Source organism: Oxyura jamaicensis, chromosome 2 (genome assembly GCF_011077185.1).
Source record: "Oxyura jamaicensis isolate SHBP4307 breed ruddy duck chromosome 2, BPBGC_Ojam_1.0, whole genome shotgun sequence".
Classification (NCBI taxonomy): Eukaryota; Metazoa; Chordata; class Aves; order Anseriformes; family Anatidae; genus Oxyura; species Oxyura jamaicensis.
In genome coordinates, this window is record NC_048894.1 from 158,231,804 (window position 1) to 158,248,395 (window position 16,592).

Sequence of the window (16,592 nt, forward strand, 5' to 3'; positions counted from 1 at the left end):
GGCTTGGGCTGGGGGCTCTCAGCTCAGGGCTTGGGCTGGGGGCTCTCGGAGGGCTCTTCCATCGGGTGCTTCTGGGGTTCCGCAGCCCTGCCTGGTCGGCAGCGAGGCGCGGAGGCGGCGAGGGGCGGAGGAGGAGCTCTCAGCGGCGCTGCCGGTGCCCTCGGGTGGCAGCGGAGGGGAGCAGGGCACGTTGGCTCCCGTTGGATGTCCTCGGCAGCGGCTCCTCCTGCCAGAGGTACGTGCGCACGTCCTGCGCTGCCAGCCCAGCTGCGGGGCTCCGTGCCCTGCCGTGGGTCCCTGGGGGCATTTCGCTGCCTGTCCCACGCCGCCTCCCCTCGGGCCTCTCCCCGGTGCTGTGTCTCCGGCCCCGGCGCACGGCTCCAGGTGAGGAGCACGCAGGGGCACTGCGCTACCGGAGTGCTCGTAAAGAGATGGGATCTGGGGTCGGTGAACGCTCCCCGAAGCCCAGGAGGAGGAGGAGGAAGGTTTGGAGCCGCAGGGAGGGCAGCGGGGGAAGCGTCAGCCTCGTGTTTTATCCCGCACGTGCAAAGGTGGCAGCAGCTTCCCGGGGTCTGCACGGGTCAGGCCCAGCCTGGTCTGCAGGGTGCGGGTTGGTCTGGCAGGGCGCTGGGCTTCACGACCAGCCCAGACCCAGCCCAAACCCAGAGTCCTTCAGTCCTGAGTTGTTCTCCAAATTGCCGTTTGCCTTGCGAATCCAAACCAGACCCCTGAGCGGGGCGGTCGGAGCAAGGCCGCACCCACACGGCGATGGCCGCGCTGGGCTTCCCCCCGCCTCGGGGAAGGGGCGGCCCCGAGGGCTCCGCACTGGGCAGGAGGCGGTGGAAGCCCCGCTCCCGGCCCCGGGGCTGCTCCTGCGCCTCCTGAGCCCAGCTGCGGGGAGGGAACCTGGAGAAAGGGAACCTGGCCTTGGAAGGCCCTCGGGTTTGTGCCCCGGGGCAGCGGTTTGTTGGGAACTTGTTTGTGGCGGTGCTGCAGGAGCACCACGGGGCCCGGGGGGGCCGGGGGCTCTGTGCCCAGCCCCGCATCCAGCTGGGTGTGGGGGGCTCGGGGAGGAGAAGCCTGACCCGGATCCTCCTGTCCTGGGAGCGCCTGGCCCAGCCCAGCCTTTGGCAGGGCTGAGGAGGCCGCGAGCCCCCTGCGAAGCGGAGATAACGACGGGCCCTGTGCTGGCCGCCGGGCTGCGGGCCCAGCCGGGAGGGTTCGGGCCGCAGCTCGCAGCACCGCGCGCTTTCCCTTCCCGTTGCGCGTGAAGAAGCCCTTCCCATGTCGGTGCCGAACTGCCCGGGCTCCGTTTTGTGGCCACTGCCCCTGGTCCCGTCCCCACGGGGCACTGACAGGGGTTCCCCACGGCCCTCTCTTTATTCATAGACGTTGGTGAGATCCCCCCTCAGGCCTCTCTCCTCCAGGCTGAGCAGCCCCGGGTCTCAGCCCCCCCTCCCGGGGAGATGCTCCAGGCCCCGCAGCACCTCTGTGCCCCCCCAGAAGTTGTTTCTTTCTGAGGAATTGGGTCAGGGGACTCCTGCAGAACCCAACCCCTTCTACGTGGCCTTCAGTGCGTGTGCATCAGCCGTCACCACGGCTGGGACGCGGCGCGGTCCCCGCAGGTGGCAGCACGGCACGGAGCCGGGAGCGGCGCCGGAGGTGCCCGAGCTCCTCGGGCCGGGGCTTTCTCCTGGCGAGGAAGGAGACGTGGTGCCTGGCGGCCTGGTGGCGTCAGAACGGTATCTGCAGGGTGGAGCGGGAGTAAAGGCGGGGGTGCGGCCGTGCCACAAACCCCTGCGCCGCCTGGGGCCGAGCCTGGGCCCCCCGAGGGCTCCTCTGGGCCCCCCCTGCGGCTGCCGGAGCAAAGCCTGGTGCTGGGCGGCGGCTTGGGCCTCGCTCCCCGCAGCGCTGCGCTCCAGGGGACGGGCCGGGGGTGCTGGGGTCGGTGCTTGGCCGCGGGGACCTCGCAGGTCCCGTCCCCCCGAGGTGGCTCGGCGATGTCCTGGGCTGTGCTGCGCCTCCCCCCTGCGCTGCTGGGGCTGGGGGAGCCTCGCCCGCGGAGCGCCCACGCAGCTCCGTGCCCGAGAGGTTCTCCGGCACCCGCAGGCTCGGGCTTTGTCCCCGGGCGCTGGAGCTCGGCTGCTCCAGGCCCCGCTGTGCTCGCGGCTGCGGGGAAGCCGGGCCTGTCGGAGCGGTTGCAGGGCGCCGCGCTTCAGGCACCGGCTCGCTCAGCCCTGGGTTCTCCCCTGCAGCAGCCCCTCAGCTCCCCGCGGCGCTGAGCGCGTGGCCGCGGAGCTCTGCCTCTGCGGCGTGCCCTGGGGATCACCGAGACGCTGCGGCCGAGCGCCTGCCCCGCTCCTCCTGCCTCACCTCACCCCAAACCTCAACGCGCTGGCGTGCGGCGACCTCAGCCGGCGCGCTGAGCGCCCTGCCAGGTGTCACAAGCGCCCCGGGCCCAGCGCCTCCGGTTCCCTCCTGGGACCGGGCTGCCCCTGCGGCCGCTGCCGGCAGCAGCTGAACGCGCTGAGCCCCGCGCCTCCAGCCAGGGCTGCGCGTGGCCCCGTGGCCTCGCCTCTCGCTGCTGGCACCGAGGACAGCGCCCTGCGCACGGCCGTTGTGCGGGGGCTGCCTCCGCGCGGCCCCGCTCGGTGCTCGGGCAGCCCGGCGGAGCCGGCGTGGTCACGGTGCAGCCCCGGGGTGGTTCTCTGGGAGCGTGCTGCGTGTGGCGGGCCCGGCACATGCTCCCCTTGCAGGCGGGCCTCCCTTTTCCACCTTCTGAGTGTCAGACGCTGAAGTTTGTGCCGCAGGGCGCGCGCCTCGCTGCTCGCAGCACCTGGAGAACACGGGCAGGGCGTTTCTGCTCAAGGTGGGCTGTGCACGCCCCTAGCCACGACTGGCGGGCCAGCAGCCCAGGGCTGGAGGAGTCGAGGTGAGAAGGGCCTTGGCCGTCCGCGCTGCCAGCTCTGCTCGGGGCTCACCCGGAGCTTCCCGTTGGTTCCCGTCCTCGCGGCACGCCGCGCGGGCGTTGCTCGGGGGCGCTTCCTCCCCTGCCGCTCCCCGTGGCGAGGCTTGGGGCTGCTGCGGGGGTGCCCCCGGCTCTGTGCCCCCAGCAGTGGGAATGACACGTGTGGAGGTGGCGCGGGGCGGCTGGGGCTTTAACCAGCCCGGGTGGCTGCGGCAGCTTTGTGCTTGGGCGAGGAGCGGCGTGCTGCGGAGGGGGGGCACGGTGCCCCGCAGCCCCAGCACCGCGCGTTCCCTGGGTGGGGCAGGGACCAGCCCGCGGCGTCGCTCCCTCTGCCCCCCCTGGGGAAGCTGTGCCCGGAGCCTTTGGCCTCGTGTTTCCTCTCCTTGTGGTGGAATCCGGAGCTGTTCCCGGGCCCGTGTGCGAGCGGTGTCGGCTGTTCCCCACCCGGCAGTGATCTGCCCCGCGCTGGAGTCGTGCCTGCGGTCCCCGGGGAACCCGGACACGTCCCTTCCATTGGCAGCTCGGAGCAGAACCCCGGAACCACCCCATGGAAGAGCCCTCCGAGAGCACCCAGCCCAACCTCTGGCCTGCGCTACCGAGCCCTCCGCTGAGCCGCAGCACCAAGCCTACAGCTGGACGGCTTCGGGAGACCTCCGGGGATGGCGACTGCCCCGCTCCCCGGGCAGCCCGGTGCCGTGCCGGCCAACCCTCTCAGGCAGCGAGCGCGCTGAGCCTTGGGGCGCCTGCACCCCCGGAGCTCCCCGCTCGGCACGCGGCGCGTGAAGGCCGAGTGACTGCTGGGGGAGAGCTCCTGCACCGCCACGCGTCCTGCCGCGCTGCCCCAGCCCGCTCGCGGTCCTCTCGCTGGAGGTGGCCGCCTCCTCCTTGCCTCCGCACACGCCCGAGCCTCCGGCAGCACCGGGACGTGCGAGCTGCTGGGCCAGAGCCGCCGTCGGTGGCGGGCCGTGGGCAGCCTCTGGTTACCCGTCCTGCTGGGGCCTCGGGGAAAGCCGTGGCGGAGCCTGGGGGCTGCTGCCTGGTCTGGTTGGCCCCGGCTGTGGCCGTGAAGGTCTTCGTGGCTGCCGCGATGGGATTTAATCCGGGACTGGGGAGGCTCTGCCAGTCACAGGGTCAGCAAACTCCGTCCTGACCTCGTCGTGCCGTTTGGCTCGGCCTCCTGACCGGCTTTCCTCGCAGGAGGACGTCGCTCCAGTGCCGTGCTAGGACTCCAGCAGCACCGCTCAGCGCTTGGTGCTACACCATGGGCTTGCTGCTGTCCCTGCCACCCGGGTGACCTCACTGCGCCGTGACGTTCGCGCTGCCGGGACCGCGTTCCCATTTCAGAGGTTGGGAAATAACAAAGAAAAACCCACTTGGATGCTGTTGCTCCGAGGTCAGCGTTTTCCTGGATCCTCCTGCTTATTTCACAGCCTTACAGACGTCTGAGGGCCCAAACCTGTGCGAGATCTGAAAATCTCATTTGAAAGTTTCTCCTCGCTGATTCCCCTGGAGGTGGAGAAACCAGAACCGCTCCGGGGGGGGCCGCAGGGGTTGCTCTGGACGTTCCGCTCGTTGCGGGCGGTGAAAGTCGTGCCCCGGGGGAAGGAGCAGGAGGTGCAGAGCAAAATTTCAGCGCGAGCCCCCGAACCGTCGGGCTGGAGGGGCTGGTGGCATTCGAGGCCGCTCCGGGAGTCCCGTGGCGCTGTGCTGGGATCCGGAGCTCTCCGGGTAGCACCCCGCGACGGGACCCGGGCTCCGTCCCCACGCCGGGTGTCACCAGGTGCCGCTTCACGGGAACCCGGAGCAGCTTTTTGCTCTGCAGCACGCCCATCGCTTCGGCAGGGATCAGGTGTCCGAGCGTCGGGGCTGTCCTGCGGTCTCAGACGGCTGCGGGGGCTCTGCCCGGTGTCCTGCAGAGGCCTCCCAGGGATGCCCGGCCTCGCTGGCAGAGGGCTGTTGTTGGTGCGAGAGGTGTCAGCGGTGCCCGGCCCTCGGTTTGGGGCGCTTCGGAAGCGGTCCCGAAGGGGAGCAAGGCGAAAGCCGAAACTCGGTGGAAGTGAGGAAAAAGGGCCCAGAATTAACAGGAACCGATCCGACGCGTTCACCTCTCCTCTGCACGCGGGATCCTTTTCTAGGTGGAAGAACTGGGGCAGATCCCGTGCTTCTGCAAAGTGTTTCCCTGCCCCCTGGAAAATGGCACGTGCAAGCGGAGGACGTGGGTGTTCACGAAGAGCCTGTTGAGAGCAGGGACGGGCGCTGGGCCCCGGGGTCCCTGCGGCGCTGCACCAAGGTCGGGCCTTGGGGCCCTGGTGGGTGCTGCTTGGGAATGGCTTTGGCGCAGGAGGCTCGAGGCTCAGGCTGCTGCTGGGCCCTGATAACACGCGGGGATCCAGGGCACCAGGCAGCCCTGGGAAGGGGAAGCACGGAAACGAGGCCGAAGGTGGTGGCGGCCGCGCGGGGCTGGTTGATTCCTCGTGGTGGGGCTGGTTGATTCCTCGTGGTGGGGCTGACTGACTCCTCGCGGTGCAGCTCGTCGCGTCGCTCACGGACGGTTTAATCAGGGCCTGCCCCCCGTGAGCCTCCGTGCGCCTGCCTGAGGCCTCCCCCTTCCCTCTTTCAGGGGGTTTGGGCACGCCGCTGCCAGCAGAGGAGCTCAGAGGGCCGAAGGGCACTTGGCGGGGGTGCGAGGAGGCGTTCGGCTGCCGTGGGCGTTCTGGAGCTGTGAGTGTTCGTGGTGCTTGCAGGCACGGAGCCCTGGGCGCCCGGGGCTGGAGGGGGCCCTGAGGGATCGCGTAGCTCCAGCCCCCTGCCGTGGGGGGGTCGTCTGTAAAGCCTGGGGGTTGGTGGTCTGAAACCTCTAAAGCCGCGCCGCTGCTGGGGACGGGGCCCTGGGGTTCTGGTGGTGCTCTCGGGCGGCCGCGTGCCTCGCGGCGAGGCCGTGGTGCGGTGTGCCGCCAGTACGTGCAGCGGTATTAGCGGGGGCAGCGCTTCGTCGCGGGAGCAAACCCGGGTCGTGGAATGCATTTGGAGCTCCTGCGTCGCGGTGCCGGGATGAAAACCCCTTCCTGTGCTGCTCTGCTCCCGCTGACGGCCCAGCTCCTGCTTGGAGGGCCAGGAGGTAACGGAAGCCACGCGTGGTGAAGCGGCACCACGGGCGCAGAAGCTGGGCGGCTGAAACGTGACCGCGGGGACTGCTTGTCGGGACAGCTGCGGTAGCGGCGCGCTGGCGGCCTCTCGCCGACTCCAGCTGTTTAAAATCTTCGTGGGCCGCAGCGACCGACCCTTGGGGCGCTGCTCGCGCCGCTCCCCCTGCCCTGGCGCTGCGTCCCGCGGGTCCTCGCCCACCTGCGCGGCCCCGGGCGTTGCGGCAGGCGCGCCGAGACTGGCAGGATGCGGAATGGGTTTAATTTGCTGGCAGATGTTGACATTTGGAGTGGGGCTCGCCTGGCTGGCTGCGTTTGCTCAGGAGAGCGTTGCCTGGTGCTGCAGGTGGGAAAACAAGCTAATTGGGGCGGGTTGCGGAATTAGCAGATTGGCAGTCGTGCGAACTGGGGCTCGATCTTTGCAGCGTGCTTAAACCTCCTGCCCCGTGCCGTCAGGCTCCGGGGAGCTCAGCCCCGACCCCTCCACGCGCGGCAGGCAGGGCTGGCACCGGGGGAAGGGGGGTCGGGTGGGTGGGCTGCTCGCCCCCCGGGGCGGCAGCTGGTAACGTGTCGCTTTTTGTTTTGGACAGAGCGGAAACAGCTTCCATGTGTTTGACCAAGGACAGTTTGCCAAGGAGGTGCTTCCGAAGTACTTCAAGCACAACAACATGGCCAGCTTTGTGCGGCAGCTCAATATGTGTAAGTATCGCCCCGGCAGCGCGGGGGCAAAGCCTGGCCTTGGTCCTGGCGAGGCTCCTCGCCGCTGCCCAGCTCTGATGTCGGGGCCGCTGCGTTTGACGTGGGAGCGTTTGCTGCCCTGGCCGTTACATGGGGGACCCAGGGCAAGGTCTGAGCTTGGCCTCTGCTGACGGGAAGAGCAGCTGCCGGTGCCGAGAACCTGTGCCAGATGTAAAGAACCTCGAGCTCTCGGCTTTTTCTCTTGCTCTTCCCTGGGTGTGAGCCCGGGAGCTGTGACCGCTCCCCCCACGCTCGCCCGTCGTTAACGCCGGAGGTGGCACTCCTGGCCGCCCCCGTCGTGAAGCAGGAGCTCCTCTGGAAGGCTTCCAGCTGGACAGAGCCGCCGCGGCCGACAGCTTGTTGATTTTCTAACCGCTTTCTTCAGGGGGTGTTGCTGCCGGAGTCGCGTAAAGCAGGCGCTGACGGAACGCGCTCCTCTCCGCAGCAGTTGCTTTTTAACCTCAGGGCCGTGGCAGAGTGGGGCCGGAAGGCTCGAAGTGGGGCTCTCGCCTTCGTCAAGCCCGATGCTCTGCTTCGGGGCAGGAGCAGCTGCCTCTGGCTTGTTGCGGTGGCTCAGTGGGTGCTCCTGTGAGCCTCCGACAACCAGGATGCTCCGAGGTCCTCGGGGAAACGCTTTGAGCGTGGGGATGGCGGAGCGGGGGAGCTGGCGGCTGCGCGTCTGACCCAGTCCTTCCTTGCTGCCCTTCACACCCCCGCTTCTTTCCTGCCTGCCGGGGGCATTGCGGAGCGATTTATTCCTTTGAAGCAACGGTGGAATCATTGGGCTGGAAGAGAGCAGTACGACCACCGAGGCCGGCCACTAACGCCAGTCCCCCACCAAGCCCCGTCCCCACGCGCCACGGCCACACGTCTCCATTTGCTTGCGTTATAACAGGGCTGGCGATGGGCGGCAGGCGGGGGGCTTCCATTTATCTTGTGGCTCACACGTGCCAGCCTCTGAGTGGACCCAGCGTTCGTCCCTACCCTGCTCGTCCCTTTGGGTGGGTGCAGGGTTGCTGAGGAGCGCGGGAGATGCCTGGAGCAGAGCCTGATTTTCTGCGCGTCGTTCACCGGGGTTTGCTCGCTCCGCTCCCGTGTGGGTATCGCCGCCGCTTTCCCACGCCGCGTCGTGCCCAGCCTAGCTCTGCCTCGCTGATGCCTGCTCGCGGCAGAACTCGAGGCTGGGTCTCCTGCCGGGGCCAGCTCCAGCACGGGGAGCGCCTGCGAGCCCGCTTACGCTGCTCTACGCAGAAGCGGAGCCGGGGCCGAGGAATTCTCCCGAGCGGGCGTTTCACAGCACGTTTGCCTTTCAGCGCCGGCTCTTGGAGTGACTGTGGGCACGGTCTGTGCTCCGTGACCACAGCCCTTCCTTTTCAGGGCCGGCTGAGTGACTGAGGGCTGGCTCGTGGCACCGCAGCGATGGGTGATTTTGGTAAATCGCCTGCTTTCTGCTGTGAGTGCAGGGAGCTGCTTTCCAACCACGGCTGTGTCCTGACAACACGAATAACGCTTGTGATTTGTCCTGGTGGCTCAAAGAGCTGAGATCAAAAAATACTTGGGTGCACCGCGCTCTGCTCCTGGGGGGCTGCGAGGTGCTCGAGCAGTGCTGGAGGTGCTGGCACCGAGCTCTGCCCCCGCGGTGCTCCTCGCAGCGGGCCCGCTGAGCTGTGCTGAGCGGGGGGGTTCAGCGTGGGCTCGGTCTGCCCGGCGTGGGTTAGGACAAGGAGACCAGCGTGGATTTCTGTGTCACCAGGTGGAGCGGGCGAGTTAACAGCCAAGCAGGCTGCTAGCCTCCACGCTGGCTCAGGCGCTGCTCAGCCAGAGGCCGGCGGAGGCGGTCGGTTCTGCCGCGGGGCTGTTGTACGGCTCCTGCAGGAGGGCGCTCAGAGAAGAGCAACGAAGCTGGCGAGGGGACTGGGAAACAAGAGGTGGGGAGCAGCTGGGGGGCCTGGGGCTGTTTGGTCTGGAGGAGGCTGAGGGGAGACCTCGCCGCTCCCCAAACCGCCTGCAAGGAGGCTGCAGCGAGGAGGGGCCGGGCTCTTCTCGCAGGTGACAAGTGAGAGGCCGCGAGGCAACGGCCTCGAGTTGTGCCGGGGGAGGCACCGAGAGTCAGACCCAGGAGGAATTCCTGGGACCGGCTGCCCGGGGGTGCTGGGGTCCCCGTCCTCTGGGGGTATCTCGGGGACGTGTGGACGTGGCGCCTGGGGACGGGGTTTGGTGGTGGCCTTGGGCTAAGTGACGGCTGGCCTTGGTGTTCTTACCGGTCTTTCCCAGGCTTACAATTCTTTGATCCCAAGCTTTGGGGAGAGCAGCTGTGACGAGGCTCCCACGGGGGCAGCTCTCTGGGATGGCCGCGGTGCGCGGCACGGAGCCAGCACGGGGTGCGAGCAGCAGCGAGCGCGCCTCCGCCCCAGCTCGGCCTGGCAGGTGGCAGGCACGTGGGCCGTGGTCCCGGGCCTTAAATTCTCATCCCACGGCCTTGCCTGAAGCCTTTGGGAAGTCACTTCCCTTCTGTGCCTTGTCCTCTCCTCTGCTACAAGAAAACCCCTCCCTGTTTTCAGCTCCAGCACAGGGTCCCCGCAGTGCCCGGAACGCGCGCATTTCTCGCCAGCTGCGTTAGTCTGGCCGTGGGCTCCTAGGGGGAGGTGCTGCGAGGTGAAAGCGTTGATGCTCCCAAACGGAGACCGGAGGGGCTCGGGCGATGGGAGCTCGTGCCCCTGCCCGGCTGCAGGGCCCCCACCGGCGTGCGGCCGTGCCTCGCCGCCCGCCCCGGAGCTGCTCTGGAAGCTGGGGCGAGCGCTGGGATCCGCACGCTCCCCAAGCCCGTTCAGCGCTGGGATCAGCCGTGTGCAGCCAGAGCCGAGGTTCTGTCTCCTGCCGTAAACACAAACCGAATTTCTGAGGCTGTTCTGAATAAACCTGCAGCAACGCAATGAGATGGGCACGAGCTCCGGTTCAGCTCCTCGGTTTTCTCACTTCGGCCCGTTGCAGCAGCGGTCGTCCCCGCACGGGTTTGTCTCCGAGGCCTCGATCGCTGGCTTAGCGCGGGAGCTGCTGGGCGCTGCTCCTCCACCTGCAGCGGGCGCGTTGCTGAGCCCGTGGCGAGCTGCTCGCAGGCACCGCTTCGTTCCCCAGGGGTAAGACCCCTGGGACTGCCTGGAGCGCGTGCTAAATGTTGGAACCTGCCTGGTGGGGGTCTTGAGGCTTCGTGGAAAGGCATCTTTCCTTACCTCCAAGGCGAGGGAAGATGCTGCGTGCTCAGCGCAGCTTCCTGGGAGGGAGGGACTTGAACCGGGAAATGGGAAGGTCACTGGGAGGCTCTTGCTTCAGTTCCCGTCGTTTCAGCCTTTCTTCTTGCTGCTCTCAGCCCAGTAAGCAAAGGTTGGCGCTGTGAGAGCAGCAAAAGCTTCTCAGGAGGGTTCTAGGACGTGGAAGCGGATCCCACTCGGGTTCAGGGCGGCGGCTGCGTGGCTCTGCCCTCCTGGAGAGGACCAGGGCAGGGAGGGACGCGGGGGCTGTCCGGGAGGATCGGCGCAGCCTCGGCCAGGTTAAGGAGTTCCTCGTTCCACGAAGCATTTTCAGGGGGAGATGTGTTAGGAAGCAGTGAGGCACCCGGGGAGCGCTCGTGCTTGTTTCTGCTCTTGGACGTTCGCGTGTAGCCCGTCGAGCTGTTCTCCAATCATCTACCGTTTCATTTTCAGATGGCTTTCGCAAGGTTGTGCACATTGAGCAGGGAGGATTGGTGAAGCCAGAGAAAGATGACACCGAATTCCAGCACCCGTACTTCATCCGAGGCCAGGAGCATCTCCTGGAGAACATCAAGAGGAAAGTAACCAGCGTAAGTTTCTGCGGCGCATCTCTGGGGAAAGGTTTTGACAGCGAAGCGTTGGTTGGAGCAGCCTCGGCGCGCTCTGAGGGTTGTGGCACCGCTGGTGCTTCCTTGCTGCCAGCAGCCCTGCTCGCCGCCCCTGCCCTCGCGCAGGAGCGGGCTGCGGTGCCGTCCTGCTGGGCGCCCGCCCCCGGATCCTTGCTCCCGTTCCCGTTTGGTCCTGGGCCCTTTCTGCCTGATCTCAGCGTTAGGTTTGTTGTGGTGCTGCTTGCACTTCCCGCTGCCGCGCGCCACCGGCAGGAAGCGGGCAGCGTTCTGGCCTCACGAGCCAGGCTGTCTGGTTCAGTACAAATCTCGCCTCTGTTTCCCTTTTTTTCTGGCCAAGAAGCATCTGCTTGGGTTTGGCTGGGCGGAGGGAAGTTTGCCGTGTCCCCTGGAGGGACGGAAGACCAACGGCACCTTTCAGCGGGAGGGAGGCGGATTGCTGGCTGAGCTGCAGCCCCGAATGCTCCAGGGAATGCAAAACGTGTCGGTGCAGCGTAACGCCTGGACACCAGAAATGCGACAGGTGCTGGTGGAGGGAGGAAGAGGAAGGGGAAGGTGCCTGGGCTGCTGCAAACATGTTAACCTCTGGTGCCTCCCGAGCCCAGACCTGTGCCCTCTCCCTCTAAACTCACAGAGGTGCTTTACAGCTGCCCCAGTCCCTGAAGTCCAAACCGCCGTCCTGGTGCGAGACGCGCGGGCTGGCGACAGGCGGCACCGGGGGGTCCAGAGGCGCTTGGGGACGCCCCCGGGTAACGTCCTGCTCCTGAGCGCGGGCTGGGAAACGTGTTGCAGTCCTTCCCCAAGTATTAATCAAAGCAACGTGTGGAGAGCAGCCTTCTGCCTCTCCCGGGGTGCTCTCAAAGAACTGTGTTCTCAAAGAATGGGTGCTCTCAGACAACACCAGGTTAGGTGCGTGTGTCGATCTGCTCGGGGGTAGGAAGGCTCTGCAGGAGGATCTGGAGAGGCTGGACCGATGGGCCGAGGTCAACTGCATGAAGTTTAACAAGGCCAAGTGCCGGGTCCTGCACCTGGGGCGCAATAACCCCAAGCAGAGCTACAGGCTGGGAGATGAGTGGTTGGAGAGCTGCCAGGCGGAGAAGGACCTGGGAGTGATGGTTGATAGTCAGCTGAATATGAGCCAGCAGTGTGCTCAGGCGGCCAAGAAGGCCAACGGCATCCTGGCCTGTATCAGAAATAGTGTGACCAGCAGGGCTAGGGAGGTGATCGTCCCCCTGTACTCAGCTCTGGTGAGGCCGCACCTCGAGTACTGTGTTCAGTTTTGGGCCCCTCGCTACAAGAAGGACATGGAGGTGCTCAAGCGAGTCCAGAGAAGGGCAACGAGGCTGGTGAGGGGCCTGGAGAACAAGTCCTACGAGGAGCGGCTGAAGGAGCTGGGCTTATTCAGCCTGGAGAAGAGGAGGCTCAGGGGTGACCTTATTGCTCTCTACAGGTACCTGAAAGGAGGCTGTAGCGAGGTGGGGGTTGGTCTGTTCTCCCACGTGCCTGGTGACAGGACGAGGGGGAATGGGCTAAAGTTGCACCAGGGGAGGTTTAGGTTGGATATTAGGAAGAACTTCTTTACTGAACGGGTTGTTAGTCACTGGAATGGGCTGCCCAGGGAAGTGGTTGAGTCACCATCCCTGGAGGTCTTTCAAAGACGTTTAGATGTAGAGCTTAGGGATATGGTTCAGTGGAGGACTTGTTAGCGTTAGGTAGGAGGTTGGACTCGGTGATCTTGGAGGTCTCTTCCAACCTCGACTATTCTGTGATTCTGTGATCTGTGAACTGCAAGTGCCGTTGGCACTGAGGCGTTCAGCTCCTCGAGACGTTGGCGCAGCGGGGAGGATGTCAGGAGGCCCCGGGGGTGTACGGCCTGCTGGCCAGCGGGGCAGACGTGTCAGCCCCAGGAACGGCCGGCAGATCATCGGCCTCACGCGGCGCGGCTCCCGTGAAACGCGCCTGGGTGACGCCTCGGGGGTGTTCTGGCAGGAGGAGAATCGTCTGCCCGGAGTCCCCTCAGCCGCTTTCACGCTTGCAGTGGGGGGGACGAGGATGTCGGGCTGCCGGAGGAGGCTCGCCGCTCTGCCTGCAGGCCCCTGCTGCAGCTCCTGCGCCTTCTGCTCCTGCTTTGCTCTCCCAAGGCAGCTAATGACTTCCTTAATTGCTGAGAGCAGTGCTGAGTTCACGGCGCACAGCAGAGACGTAGGGAGGCGTGTGAGGAGCACGTCCACTGCCTGCCTGCAGCGCAGATGCGCCCGTCTTAAGATTTCGGAGAGTCACAGGCAAGTCCTGGTCCAGCAGCTCTCCAAAGGTCTGTTCCGAGCAAGCAGCTCCTTCACAGGGCTGCGGCTGTGCCTGAGCACGGCCTGCCTGACCCAAAGGGGTGATGTTTTGGGGCTGCAACGGAATTCCATTTTGCAAATGATTTACGCTCAGAAAGCTCGCGCTGCAGCCACCGGTTCTCGTTCCTCAGCACAGCGCGCGCCAGCACGAATACGGCGAAAGCTCTGCAGAGGGGTGGTGGGCAGGGGCTGGGGATGGGATCGGCACCAACCTGGGTGCCTGAGCTGCTGTCCTGGGGGAAGGAAACCTCACCGACGTCTTCCTTTCCGTCCCCAGGTATCCAGCATAAAGAACGAGGACATAAAGGTTCGGCAGGACAATGTAACCAAGCTGCTGACTGACATCCAGGTGATGAAGGGGAAGCAGGAGAGCATGGACTCCAAGCTGATAGCCATGAAGCAGTATGTATGTGGGGAGGGGATGGCAGGAAGCACAGAACCGCTCGGTGATTCCTGCCCTGAGCACATTACTTCTAAGCCCTCCTCCGGGCTCGCTGCTGCTGCTTGTGCTCCGTTCCCAGCCTCCGGCCTCGGGTGCCGCCCGGGCTTTCGGCTTTCTGCTTAGAGGGAAGGGGGGCGGCGGGGAAGGGCCGTCGGGATGCCATCAGAACCCGTGAGGGATGGCAGCTGTCAGACGCGCGATCCCAAACGCAGCGCAAGGAAACGTTCTTGGAGTCCTGCTCTGCCGTCAGGTGTCGGCTGCAACGGCCGTGGAGACCCCAGAACTTCCTTCCCTGCCTCGGGGGGTTACAGCCTGAACTGCCGGGCAGTGCTCGGTGCGGGATCGTTCCCTCGTGGTCTGGGTTTCTGCCTTACCTTCTGCCGCACCGAGGTGTCGCAGCCACTTGGGGGGATGCCTCATGTCCCGTTCTAACGCCGCCTTCCCCCTCCAGGCTCTTGAGCTCTGACCTGCTCCCCGTTAAGCTGGGGCTGGATGCGGCTCGGGTCTTGCTGTCGGGCTGGGGGCAGAGCAGGCGGTCCCGGGGCAGTGCCGTGACCGTTCCCGAGGTGGTGCTGCGGCGGTTTAGTTTCGTCACTGGGGTTTGTCGTCTCGGCAGCATCTCCCAGGGCTGCAGCGGGAGCTGGCTGCCGTCCCGGAGCGGGCTCTGGGTGTGATCTGCCAGGCGGGAGGCTCGCACGGAGACCTCAGGTTTAGACACCCGAGGAAGCTAACGAGGATGCGGGTGTCCGACTGCCTTGGGTGCCCTTACCAATCTTGGTTTAAAGCCTTTCTTTTCTCGTTTGCCTGCCTACAAAGTGGAGCGAATCATTGCTCTGCGAGACTGATTCGTGCCCAGCTGCTTCATCCCTGCTGTTGCTGCTGGGGGCTCCTGTCCTGGGTGAAGCAGGAGGGCACGGCGGGGATTGCAGAGGGACGGTTCCACGGTGAAAAGCACAGATTGTGGTTCTGGGAACACACTGTGTTCCACAGCCTCCCTTTGGCTGGGTTTCATTACCATGCCTTGTGCCTGCACATCACTTCTCCAGCACCTCTGGTGTTTGTGGGAGGGGAGAGAGCCTGCTTCGCCTCCAGGGTCATTCTAGATGATTCCCTTCACCTCCTTTTCTCCACCGTCCTGACGGCGACGCACCGCGGCTGTTGGCAGCTCCGGCCCCCGACGTTATCACGACAAGCACGCGTGGGAGGCTTCTGCTGCCGTGCGTTCCTTCCCTTCGCCGTGGGGAACAAGCAGCGTCGGGAGCCATCGTTGGGCCCCGCAGCCCCAGCCCCTGGTGCCCATCTGGATTTCGGTGCCCCGCGGTCCTGCGGCGTGCTTTGGGATTGCGCCCGCGCCCCGTGAGGGTGAGAGCGTTCCTAACGCGCTGTGGGTCTCTGCGCTGCGTTCCAGCCGCCCCGCCGGCTCTGGTCAGAGCAGGCATTAGCGTTATTAATTAGAAACGGCCCGGGAGCCGCTAGGTGGAGTGCACACAGCAGTACCGGGAGCTCTGCTGCTAGCGGAGAGCTGGCGGCCCCTCTGCGCAGCGCGGCCTCCCCGCTCCTGGCAGGAAGGCAGTCACCCAGCAATGGCTAGAAAAGATTTTGCACTTCTTTGAGGGCTTACCGGGTAACCGGGCTTCTGCAAGACGGTCAGAAGGAAATGCTCGGTGTGAACCCGTGAGCTGTTGGTCCCTGGGCCGATACCCGGCACGCTGTGGTGCACGGGGCTGCTCCTCACCATGCCTCGCCGTGGGGTCTGGCCGGGCTGGGTGAGCAGCCCCACGGTGAGGACCCGGCAGAGCTGGGTTCTTTCTGCCTGGCGGCGCGGGAGCGGGTGGGCAGAGCACCGTGCTCGAGCCCCAGCGAGCCCCAGGGCTCCCTGTGCCCTCCAGGCTGGGGCATCCTGCAAGTAGTCCACAGCTTCTGGTGGCACCCAGAGCTTTCCTTGGTTCCCTGCTCTCTGCTCCTCCTGGCTGCTCTCCGTCCCTCACAGCCACCAGTTGCTGTGGTTTTCCTGGCTGGTTCAGGCTCCCCATCTCAACAAACAGCCTTTGGGCGAGCGTCTCGTTATCCTGCCCTTTTCCAGGCTCCATTATTGGTTCCCCGTCCCGGGACTGGGGTGCCGTTCCCTGTCTGGAAGGCCGTACCGACCATCTTCCACGTCGTCATTGCCTCAGGAGCTTGTGATTAAAAACCCTTCCTGCTTCCTGGGCGATGATCCACCCACCTCACCGGGGGCCAGCCCTGATAGTTGTGGCTCTGCGGGGTGCTTCGAGCATCAGCCGGTTCTTGGTAGCTCGCCGCCGCCGCTTCTCTTCTTGGAAGGCTTTTTGTAAGTGTCTCGGGGGTCTGACAGTTCGTGTCGTGCTGTGTCTCCGCGGTACAATTATTTCAGGTGCTCCGTCTGCGTCTGCGGGCCGTGGGAGAGGCCTCGGCCGTGCTGCAGCCTTCAGGCAGAGCTGCTGCTTCAGCAGCTGGTGCAGGCTTCTGCGCAAGTCGTGCAGTGACCGAGGGGGACGATAGCCCTCGGCAGAAACGTCTCGAGCGACGAGAAGCATGTGAATGACCTGCGGAAGAACCTTGGCACGTCCAGCACAACGCTCACGGAGAGCGTCGTTTCATCGCCCGGCTGCGATCAGACCTCCTCAGATCTTCCCACGTGGACCGGCTCCGCTCGCAGAGCGTCTGAGGGGCCAAGCACGTCGCTGTCAGGCAGCAATAATGCGGGTGGGTCTCTAGCAAGTCCTGTGTCATCTTCCGAGTCTTCTGTGGGCCTCTGGAGATGTAAAACTACAACAAAGCTGTGCAAAACGTACAAGAAACGTTAAAAGTTACGAAAAGTTAACCATTTTTCAGAGGGTTAACCATCTGAAAGCGACTTTTCCTTGCTGATGCCTTTTTCCTGTGTGTTACACAGTGAAATTTATTGGAGCGTATGAAGAGAACCCCTTCAGGCATTTCTGTGTGGATGGAATGAGCCGCGGTGAGGTCTCCATCAGGCAGCTTGTTCTCAAGGATCCTCTCCGTTTGTTCTCCAGCATCCTCTCCGTTTGTTCTCCAACCTCTCCGTTTGTTCTCCAACCTCTCC

At 65.3% G+C, this 16,592-nt stretch overlaps 1 protein-coding gene across 1 annotated transcript in view; it reads left to right on the forward strand.

Moving 5' to 3' along the window:
• Nucleotides 1-6,689: 6,689 nt before the first annotated feature.
• Nucleotides 6,690-16,592, forward strand: part of HSF1 (heat shock transcription factor 1) — a gene marked incomplete at its 5' end in the record, with an annotated part of 37,326 nt that continues 27,423 nt past the window's right edge. Inside the window, 3 exons of the mRNA XM_035317237.1 lie at nt 6,690-6,810; nt 10,551-10,687; nt 13,343-13,467. Of these exons, the coding sequence (XP_035173128.1) occupies nt 6,690-6,810; nt 10,551-10,687; nt 13,343-13,467 (383 nt within the window). The remainder of the gene's footprint in view (nt 6,811-10,550; nt 10,688-13,342; nt 13,468-16,592) is intronic.